The sequence below is a fragment of the Danaus plexippus genome, chromosome 11 (genome assembly GCF_018135715.1).
Source record: "Danaus plexippus chromosome 11, MEX_DaPlex, whole genome shotgun sequence".
Lineage (NCBI taxonomy): Eukaryota > Metazoa > Arthropoda > Insecta > Lepidoptera > Nymphalidae > Danaus > Danaus plexippus.
The window spans coordinates 8,560,547-8,572,415 of NC_083544.1; the positions used below are offsets into that span (position 1 = coordinate 8,560,547).

The 11,869-nt window shown below is 32.2% G+C and overlaps 1 protein-coding gene across 1 annotated transcript in view; it reads left to right on the top strand.

The window, feature by feature from the left end:
• The window catches only part of LOC116765597 (uncharacterized), a 58,366-nt gene extending 46,831 nt beyond the window's left edge, over window positions 1-11,535 (top strand). The window contains exons 4-7 of the mRNA XM_032655127.2: window positions 6,901-6,979; window positions 7,149-7,317; window positions 9,430-9,777; window positions 9,887-11,535. Of these exons, the coding sequence (XP_032511018.1) occupies window positions 6,901-6,979; window positions 7,149-7,317; window positions 9,430-9,777; window positions 9,887-10,223 (933 nt within the window). The 3' untranslated portion in view covers window positions 10,224-11,535. The remainder of the gene's footprint in view (window positions 1-6,900; window positions 6,980-7,148; window positions 7,318-9,429; window positions 9,778-9,886) is intronic.
• The last annotated feature ends 334 nt before the right edge of the window (window positions 11,536-11,869 follow it).

Sequence of the window (11,869 nt, forward strand, 5' to 3'; positions counted from 1 at the left end):
TACTCACTCACTTATAACGTATTGCTAAGAAGCGCCCGCATAATCAATCAGCCTTCAGCCTCTTATCACGCCTTAAGATAATTCAAGTTTTTTGCCAACAGAGTCAATGACTTATAAATTATTCCAATCCATACATAAATATGTATAGTGTAATATCAGTATTACGGACACGCCTTCAATTAAATGCATTATATTAAACAGATGATAAATATGAAAGACATCATTAATTTGCTGATTAATCCAAATATTATCATTACAAATGAACCTATGAATGATTGAAGAGCCGCAATCATGATAAGCTCAGTCATTAACAAATGCGGCAGACTAATTAAGATGTCATTAGTCATTCAGGCAATCGCGTTTGTTATTGACTTGTGTTCATATTCCGTAATTGAACTATGAGAGTATTAAATTTTGACAATCTGTTTTAACAGGCCATAGCGTCCGGGCACAAATAATAAATAAATTATTTTAAAAAGAATAGATAATATATTTTTTTTTGTATTGTGTATTGGTGTTAGCCCTGCTTTTACAGCGTCATCGGAAGAGTGGGCCAATACTGAGACCGGACCGTTACAAAGTGGTCTGAAGGGCCTCTAGGGTAATCAATTTATATGGAAAAATATAATATATAATATAAAATGTGAGACAAATCAGTTTTTATCTTTACTTCACGTGACAAACCTTGACTTCGAATAAAAACGTGATTGAAATTATGTATATTTAAAAAAAAATTCGTCTCAATATTATCAACGGCAACAGAACCTGAATTATAATAAGTATGTATATTCAATTACTATAGATATTGTTTTATTTATACTTATGAAGTTATTTTATTAATACATTTTGACGATCTTATAAACAGTTTAAATATTTTTTTACTTGTAATTAATTCGCCATATATATAGTAATGACGTAATATCGTAGTTAAAGATAGAATCCATATACGGGTCATTGCATACAAATTACAAATAAGAAATATTAATAGGTAGGGAAAGAAAGACAAATATATTCGTAACTTAAATCCAAATAAAAAAATTCAAGCACAATCTAGTAGAACTAAACCGTTTAAATTTTGAGATAAAAAAAAAAACTGTCAGCGGATATTTAATTAATGTGTATTATATTTGACAATCAAAAGGCGCCTAATTTTACGTCATCTTTGTCAAAATTTTAATAACAGCCAGTTAAATGTTTCTCGTGGCGTGTTAATTATCAATTCATGACGGATCCCAATTTTCGTTACGACCTTGGTTTTTATTACCATCCGACCTGATTTAAGGGACAAGGTCCCATTTTATTAAGATTTATAGTGACATTTTTATTTGGAATAATAACATTTATACGAGTGTATGTATTATGCAAATGGACATGCCTGTTCTTACTAGACATTAAAAATAATTTCGTGACACCAATGACGTGACAGAGAATTTCGTGTGTTATTTTTGTTACTCCTCGTATTCACATAACTATTTTTCAAAATAATTAAATTTTATTTTATATTAATAATTTCATAGCGTTGTCTTCGGTTATTTAATATTTTATCGACACGAAACACATCCGCAAATATAATGAATCCGCGAATGAAATTCTGGAACAGAATTCTGAAAAACAATTCCTATTTTAATAACCCTGTATAATATTAATTTATGCTACTCATATTGAAATAAATTATTCACAATTAAAATGATATTACTCATACTATTAAATAAATTAATATTAAACACTTTTGACCCAAATCAAATCGATATACTAGGTGTGAAACCAATGATATATAATTCAAATACCCGGTTTTCATTTATAAGATGCGAACGCAGCCTCACTACTGTTCACAAGTTTACCGGTTGTCTGATGGAAAGGCGACATATCAATTCCAATATATTATAAATAAAACTTTCACATTATCACACTATACCCGATACTAGGAAAGATGAGAATGGTACGTCTGAAAAAATATTTTCACAGAGACCGTTAACATATGCGATACCAACTCCCTGATATGAAAAAAAAAATCTATCGAGTGTAAATTTATTATTCGGTATAATAATAACGAGCCATGGCACATGACAATCTTTTTTTTTGCATCTATTTGTAAAATTTAAAAAGCCAATCATAAATCCTGTATTGTTTGTAACTTGTAATATTATATTATATACATATTGGAATATTTTAAATATATTAAATGAAATGAATCATTCTCATACATTACATATAAATATTATTATATCAACACTCTATTAATAGTGATGAAAAAATATTTCAATACCCAACACTTGGCACTGAAATGTTAAACTATTACTGAAATATATTTGAGTATATTTTTTCTACGTGCCTTTGTAATATTTATTCGTTCTGGATGTTGATTTGTTTGTACAAACTGTTGTAAGCGGAAAGAGACCGGAATCAAAGAGGTACGATTGGCCTTCTAGAATTTAAAAAATTATATAGAAAAACAATTCAACTGACTGAAAAATACTTCTATACGAAGTACGTGAGTTCTTACACAAATAAAGTTATTCCATAAGTATATAAGAAGTTAAGTAAATTGCGGCGGAGTTCTGACATTACCGTTGGAAGGCTTCCAAGGTGTAGTGCAACTTGGCAACTGCAGTATTTCAACATTACACTTTCCGACAGCTACCAAAATGGATCGAACTAACTTCGTACCACGCTTTCCAAGCGATATTTTAAATAAGATAACTAACTGGTTTAAGACTATTCTCAAAATTTAATAAACATTTATTTTATTCCTGACAATTTCAACTTGTCGGTATAATCATAATTCACATACAGTCAAACTAACAAGAGCTTACAACAACATTTCTAATAATATCTCTATATGGCAACACATAGGGTGAAACGCTTTATCCCTTATTCTCGTGCACTCGTGAAGAAATTAGTCATGCGTTTTGCGTCATTTAATCATAAATTATTTAACGGCCTATTAATCACGCCATGTTTGAAAGCTCGGACTCCATTTTGAATGAAATATCCGTTGGGGACTACAAATTTTGCCCTAAATTAAATTCATAACATTTTAATGTTTATGTTTCTATTTATAAAATATGTAGTATTTATAAATTGTTTTGTCTATGGTGTAGGTTGAAGTATAAAGATTGTCTATTGTATTACAATTAAATGTACAATTAATATTTACTCTGCGCTCTATAACATAAAAACCGTTCACGTGCTGGCACATAGTAATCATTTTATTATTTTTAATTGCCAATTACATTCCAGATAAGCCAATAAAGTAATAATACATCAATAAAACGAAGGTACCTCTTAACTATCTCTCTTTATTACATCCAAACGGCTATAAAAATGATCTCACTTTCGGATGCACTCGCGTGTCTCAACTGATACTGACACTCAAAATATCAATAAATCTTTTGCATCGCATCATTCGAAGATGATCTTTTCGTTCAATTTTATACACGCTTTTACTTTTAACTGTTTCTTTCCGATGAACACATTAATTTATAAACTTTTTGAGGAAGAATTATGTAGGGTCTGATGAAAAATTAATTGCGAATGTTGAATTATCATGTCAATCGGTACGGTTGTAGTTCTCGCCCACAGTACCAGCTGACTGTTGTGCGATTTATATATTGTTTAATGTTCGAACCGACAAAACATAAAGAGAAAACAAATTTATTAGACACTAAAACGATATTGCGAAATATATTCTGATGTTAAACAATCATAAATATAAAAGGCAAATGAAAAACTTTAATACAGGAACCGCAGTGGGTCAAGGTTTCTTTTAACATTTAGTTTATTGCCACCGTTTCGCAAAACGATTCATTAAACTGTTAATGTAATGACATCCATATTTTTTACGTCTCTTTTAAATAGAGCTTTTATGTTTCCGAAGCATCCAAGACGACTCGTTAGTTAAAAAGAAAATTTAAAAATCGTAAATTGTTTACTTTGTTACTCGTGCTTTATATAATCTTGGAAAGAAAAGTAAGGAAATCATATACATAGTTCATTTCATTAGAAAAATTGTATAAACACTTTCCTTATCGTAAAACTTTTTGCACTCCTAAAATATTTCTGAACATAATTTTAAATGTATGAATCATCCGTTTCAGTCTGCATACATTTCATATGCATCGGAACGAATCTATTTCCATGCAATAATCCATTGATAAATTATTCATAAGGTCATGACCTCCATCTTGAATACAACCGGCACCATTGATGTTTTGTCTAAGAATAAACTATGTGCTTATACCTCTCTCCTTCAAAAATTTTTCTGCCACGAGATCAGATTATAAGTAATTAGACAGTTGCTTATAACATTCTAGTGCCGAACATCTTTGTTAATGCGAATTACAATTTGAAACCTATTTATTGTGTTAGAACAGCTGCTAGGGTGTTTGTGGAATCAGAGCAAAGCTTAAATTATCAGACAGGTGGTGGCGATCATCTTCGCTTTGTCTCACTATGAACAATGGTCGGTTTGAAACTACACAAGATCTCGCCTCTACGGCAATCTCGAAAGTGATGTCATATTCACAAATTTAACCGAAAATATACTGTTCGGTTATTTCAACCTCTTTTATAATTCAAATTTTAGATAAAGATAGAGCAAAGTAAACATTATGTGATACAAAAGAAGCTGCATGGAAAATATTTTATATTGACGATGTAATTTAAGATTATGTCAGCGAAAAATATTTTCCTATTCATTATTTCATAGTTACAAATTTAACAACGTGGAGTTATCACAGTCAGAGTTTATAACTTTATACGATGAAGAAATTCACAAAAATATTATTTAAATAAAACGTATTTCTAAAATATAATATCATTTTAAACAAACACACTACCGGATATAAGTATATAAAACGTCAATCCCTGAAAAATTCTCAATATGTATATCGTCACTGCGTGTGGTACATAATGTCATTAAGATTTTACTATTGAACTTATATCAATGAATTATGGCCGGGTATCGATCGTCCGACGATATCTTGTTAAATCTCAACAAGCAAACGTTAATGCAGAGCGATCGTAGCATATAATAAGATAAGATATATTACGGTGATGAATTAAATTCAACGCAACATAATCCATAATCTGCTGCAAGTTGCATCCGCGTAAAGTTGCATACATCAATTTAACATCTGTCTGTAGGAAACAGGCTATTACCATCTGATGGATGAATCCTTTGAACTTCTATCTAGCACTTTCGTTTTATCAAAACCCGCTAATGATTTCACTAACACCATCAAAGCGGAAATTTTAAGTTAAATTGATTTTTCTCCACTTATCTATTATCTGTATAACCGTTATCCTTGGCACTGATGCCATTCCACGAACTACTTATCAAGTTAGCAATCATAAAATATGTGTGTCTGTCATAAAGTTTGATAAAATGACGTGAAATCACTAAGATTTGTTTACAATCGCTATCTCTGAGATATGCTGACAATTTAACTATTCCTTTTCCCTTATCTCATTGCTCGAGAGCTGTTCCATAATTGAAATTGTATTATAACTTTATAGGTTCAATCAAACGTTACAAAAATCTACAATTGCATCCTAGAATTGGTACAAAGACATAGCCTAGACACTATCTCTCAATTCAGACTAAGTGATTCTTTCAATTTATAGCGATGTGTATAACTGTAGAAGGTAACCTTAACACATATTACAATTTCACATGTAATATGACATGTTCCGTCGACATAAAAGAAAGCTTTGCGTGTTCCACAACATGTCTCCAACAAAAAGCTTAGTAGAGACACCTAAACTCGGTTAATTTTCGACTTTATATTCAAGCGCTTAAGATTGATAATGCGACGATCATCCCCATCCTAAAGTGTGTTATTCCAAGAATACCGATGTTTGTAATTGAGCTGTCAACGGCATAGGAACAAAGAAGTTAGAAATGGTCAATACTAGTCCAAGTAGTAAGTGGGACAATTGCCAATAATGGGAGTCCCTGATGACATCATGACCAATGGTGCGAATGCTAATGATATTGAAGATTGAGATAAATTCCAATGACTCATCGATGGCAATATTATTTGTTGTTCATTTTCACAATTGGATGGTGTGGAATTGATAGAGTTCATGTCAAAGAAATACAAACACACCATACTCCATTTAAGCCTATTAAAGATGTCGTCCCAGAAAGAATTGTCACTCGTCTTTCGTGCATTATGGCTTACACTATCTATTATATCGTATATGTCGTCCTAACATTGTCTGAGCCTTTCTCATTATCACAAAACATTGTTAAACCGCAGGTGAAAACAGGAAACATCCAAATAGCTCGTTTCGTAGAAAACCATATGTTATGTCTATACAATATTGTTATTGATTTGCCGCTAATGTAAGTTTCTTGTTTCTATGTGCTTACAAAGTTTCGGCACGAAACGAGAACTACATCGTAAATCAGATGACAACAGAGTATTGTTGAGTTAGCGTCTCGTATAAAGCGAACTGACCAACATTTTTGGGTCGTACTAGTTTTCATTACATTATTTTATAACAAATAACAGTAATAAATAATATGTAATCTCGGGACATATGTTTTAAATTAACCTCACATTAATCATATATTAAACAGAGCATTTTCTTAAAGTATTCCGCGATATCTTTTAGTGTTCTGAAATAAATATTTTCAGTTTAAAAAATGTAATTTCAAAGAGTAGGTCAGAGTGTTAATTCATCAGTCACATTGATCAAACAATTTGACACGTCAAGGTGGAGCGTCATAGAGAACATAAAAGAAAAAAATAAAGTAATTTACAACATTACCGTATGCTCTAAAATATAGTAAACAGAAGAGATAACTTAAAATAACTCATACAATTTTTATTCCTAACAGTTTACAAACTAAGTGAATAAAAATCAATATTTATCATATTCCGTTTGTTACAGGATCGCGATAGCAACCTAACAGTGCCAGCTAGGTGGGAGGACAGGAATCTGAGAAACTACCTCAATAAACCGAACGTCGGTGAGTAGTTCAACATTAACAAAATTACCTAATACCTAAATCATTCACAACATAAACAGTTATGTAAACATTAATATTATTCATACTACATGTTTGTGCTTTCATATACGTCTTTCTATACAAAAAATCCTTTTAGCTCAAACTTTAGATATAAATACAAATATTCCAGACAAAGCAAGTCGCTGGATTGGTGGAATATATGACGCAGCGTCGCGCTCCTGGAAATGGGGAGGTGAACTTCGACCGATGCATTATCAGTCGTTCTCCAAGATGAAGAAGCTGACCCCCGAGCAATTGCAGTTCCATTGCATTGCTATGATACCCGAACTTCTCTACAGGTAAAGGAGATTGTTTCCCTCAATGCACTGCTGCAGGAACATTGTCCATGAGACTTTATAAAGCAATTATTATAAATATTATATAGAACAGATTACCCGCTTTTATATTAGAAAGAAAATAATATCGATTTTTTTGTATTAAACAAAGTCATACATTTGTTGGTCGTAAGCTAAGCGATTTTAAAATAAAACTTTGGTATTAAAAAAGTATACGTCCGTCTTTCTATTATTTCACAATACTTTAAAATCGATCCTTTGTGCAATTTAATAACGTTCGTGTCTGTTCAAAAGAACTCTAGACAATAGACCCAGCCAACATTATATAGTTTATTTCACGTCTATAATTGTTGTGTCATATAAATCCCCAGACCGCGTATTATGTTGACAAAAAAATAGTAATTTTATTTGCAATAGTGAATGTTATTTGACGATAGGGAGAGTTTAGAGCTTAGGGAGCCAAGGTCGGAAGGGCTGTTCGACGTTCGAGCATCCAGTCGACCCTAAACTTAGGAATGTGTTGCAATAAAAGCACGCTCAGAAAAACAGCAACGGTTTGGTACACGTCAAACGATGTAGCGGATATTATATACACATCATAATTTCTACTTTATATTAACAGAAGGATTCGTATTTATATAATTACAAGTAAACAAAAATATGCAAAAATATAATATATTATTTTTCAATATATTAAAAAAGTTTGGAAACTATCAATGACCACTTAAACGAATGAACTGAAGAGATGGAAAGATGTTGTCGTACGCGGTGGAGGTGGGAGTTTATTCTTACTCATTCTTGGAATCTACTTTGAAGGCAGCCCTAGTAGGTTCATTTCAAATTTGGTAAAGTAGGGAGAGGAACTTAGACGGTGGAGGTGAGCGTTTAATGTTCCTTAGATAGGGGTCCTTAAACCTACACCTGGGTCGCAAGTCCCAGGCACTGTTGAAGCTCCTCTCCCTACAACGCGATGGACCCGGCACCAAAACGGTGAATCCATTGAACGCTAAGAAGTTTCCTCTCATTTTAATTAAAAAACGCTTTTTACTTTTCAATTGGATCACAGAAAATGTCAAAATAAAACTACACATCGAATGTTAAACAAAGACCGATGAGATATAACGAAACACACATAACGTTTGACGTTTCAACGTCACGAAAGTTTTATATATAGGGTGATGAAAATCCTTGATCCGCTAAGTGTGACCAGTAACGATACTATTGGCTTCGTGAAATTGCATTAATATTGGGAATTAGATTTAAGTGGGGTGTGAATCTATAAAATGAGGTCAATTGGAATTAACATCAATCACAGATGCCAAATATATTATTGTTTCTAATTCATGAATGAAATAAAACGAATGTAACCAATTTATTTAAAGATTTTCATTTTGTAAAACGAATACAGAAATAAATTTTATGAGTCTTAAACTAAATCACATACGAAATAGTCTGACAATAAAATTATATATTATTTAGTATTAATATTTATAAACTAACTTTACAATTAATAATAATTATTATTGAGTCGGTCTCGCTGTGCACAATGAACAATTCAATGACGAACATTTACCGGCAATACTTGGAAGAAGAGTGTAAATTAAAAGTCAAACCATCTGAACCGAACTATGTTCTTACATCATTTTCGCAATTGATAGATTTAAATAATGTTAAGGTCAAATGAGTGGACCCAATGACAGGCAATAAATACAGCAAAAACATGCTGTCATTTGTTCTTAGTCTATACTGATCAGTAGTTCGGTCATTTATTAATTATTAAACTAAACATATGTGAAGTCTAGTATATATGTAGTAAATAATTATTTGGCTCCGTTTTTCATTCACAAAACAGCCATTAGATTGTTAAATTAAAAACTTTATACATAGTACATAGTTATACCGAAATGCAAATCATTTCGCATGTACGCCTTGTCCATGAGTAAGATGCATGAATATGCAAATAAAATCGCACAAACAACATACAAAAATTCTGTCAGTGTCTTATTTAAAGCCATGGCGCCTCCGTCGGCACCTTGTCTCTTTCTAATGAAGCTTAAACATTACGTGATGAAAATACACTTTGAATAAACTAGAACTGTATTCTTGTACTTCTAGATGGGCACCAAGAAGCTGTTTCGAGCCGAGGGAGTTTATTTGTCAAACTAAACTAAAGAAAGTATCGAAGGCGAAAGTTAAAGAACTACAAAAGAGATACCAACGAATGGGAAAAATCAATGAGATAACAGCGCCGAGCGCGAGCAGAGAAGTTGAAGATGGCCATATCAATGACGTCACCAGTAACCCTGTCTTGAACCCCAAGTCCTTCGACCTTCACCCGAGTCCTCTCAGACGAGGGCCGAAGAAGAATCCGATTCGAAACAAGACACACGGCTTTCGACCCAACGAGTTGAAGAAACGATCGCGTCCCCATATTGAGAGACGGCTCAAGAGACCGTTCCCAGGGTATGTACATTATATTTGATGTCGTACCCATTTCTTAAAATTATTCAACAAAACAAAACTTGGTATCTAAATAACTTTAATATTATAAGAACTTGTTCGTAAATTTCAGTTATCAATGGAACCGCCGCAAACCCGAGGAATCGTACAAATACAACATGGAGCTCCTACTCTCTGGTCGCACGGGGCTCAGTCCACAGCAAGTGAAGTTCCACCTGTCTCGTCTGCAGCGTCTGCGGGACAGGCAGCTAAACCGGATGAGGGAACGCGACGATTGGCTTGTCAACGAAACGAAGCCCGCCATAGTCCGCACCCACGCGAGGACATACACACTCGATAATAACATCAGCGCTCTCCACCCTAAGACCATTGTTGAGGAGTTTGACATGCTTCCACCCCCAGCTCCCGCACCCGTCGTAGTGCCAAGACCCACTCGTGGTATTTGGTAAACAGTGTTTCCCAGTGAGATTTCAATTAAGTTAAGCTTCGTTCGAATCCTAGCGCTTCGAATCCTAAACACAGCTTTTAGTACTTTCGCAAGCACCTGCCTATTTTTAAATTGCGTTCTGTAGTTGTCTTTTTATTGATCTTCTTATAAAAATGTACAAAACATCTTCCCTCGTGATGGATTTTTATTATTTAGCTACTATTACAACTAACCTATTCTTTATATTTAAGAGAACTTACCTCTAAACTAAAATTGTTTTCTACAATACTTGAATTAACAAAAATGATAACTGCAATTTACTTATGTACCCACCCAATGCGCAAAGAATCTTTTCTTATACTTTAATAAAACAAGTACATATTTTTTTATATATACAATAATTATAAAGTCTGGTCTTTATGGAGATCGGGGAAATTACCTTAAATTGTGTGCACTAAGTCGATATACTAATGAACTAGAATCTAAACGTAAACATTCAAAAGCATTTTACCACATTATAATACGTTTACCGTAATGTTGGCCATATATATAAACATGCAACGGTTTTGTTATGATAAAATTTATACTAAATATAATTTACTAATTGTGGCTTTTAATTAAAAATTAATTAGAGTAACTGCCTAGTCAGTAAGATAATTGGTAACGTTTTAAATGTATTATGAATTAAAAAATATTGAATAACTTCATGAACAAAATTGTTCAAAAAAACGTACACCACTAACCGCTGTAATAATAATATTACCGTGTCGTACTTCGTATTGGCATTTCTTGAAATTATAATAAATAAGTGTTAATCATATTACGTTCCACTGTGTATTTTTAAGGTTCATATGTATTCTACGTAGTTATCATAGTGCCAATATATTAGTCCTCGCATTTATAGTGTGACAAGTATGTACCAAGCTTTATCCTTGTTTTGTTACTAGGATTATTTATTTTTTTTATGATTTAGAAACTGATAACTGATTATTTATACGAATGAAAGCTCCGAGAGTGAAAATTGTATTCGATATTTAATAATAAAGCTTTTAATTGAAATGTCTTTTATAATACTGTAAGCACACTTGTATTTCTCTACCAATACTACAACTGAAATTCTAAAATAAGTCTACTTTAAGTTTTGTGACAAAAATACTTTTAAAAACTAGATATATGTTTTATAAACTTTCTTAGGTCATTTTACTATAACTATGTACTCTTTTGACCAGTATCATATTAACAAGTGTCGAATTCCTATTCATTACATTCGGAATAAATAAATTTCGATTATTGTATTTTTCTTGTAGATTTAAGAAAATAAACCTTTGAACATACTAGATTTTTCTTTTTCACGATCAACGCCATCTACCGTCCAGTAGCAAAATAATAATATTAAATTAAGTTAGACTTTTGTGACACTATTTTATAAAATTGTTACATGTTTAGTAATATGTATATATAAATTACTTTTTTGTTCAAAAAAGTGTGACCAAGAATTTTTAGGTCCATTTTTTTTTAAATTCAAACTCATTCATCTCCATACAACAAATTTTGTCAAAAACTGATCTCCAACTCCTTAGATAAAAACCAATAATACAGCAATACATATTCTTGAAAACTATTTCTTATCTATGGGACCGTTAGAAGTTATCTGTTGCATATATTTAA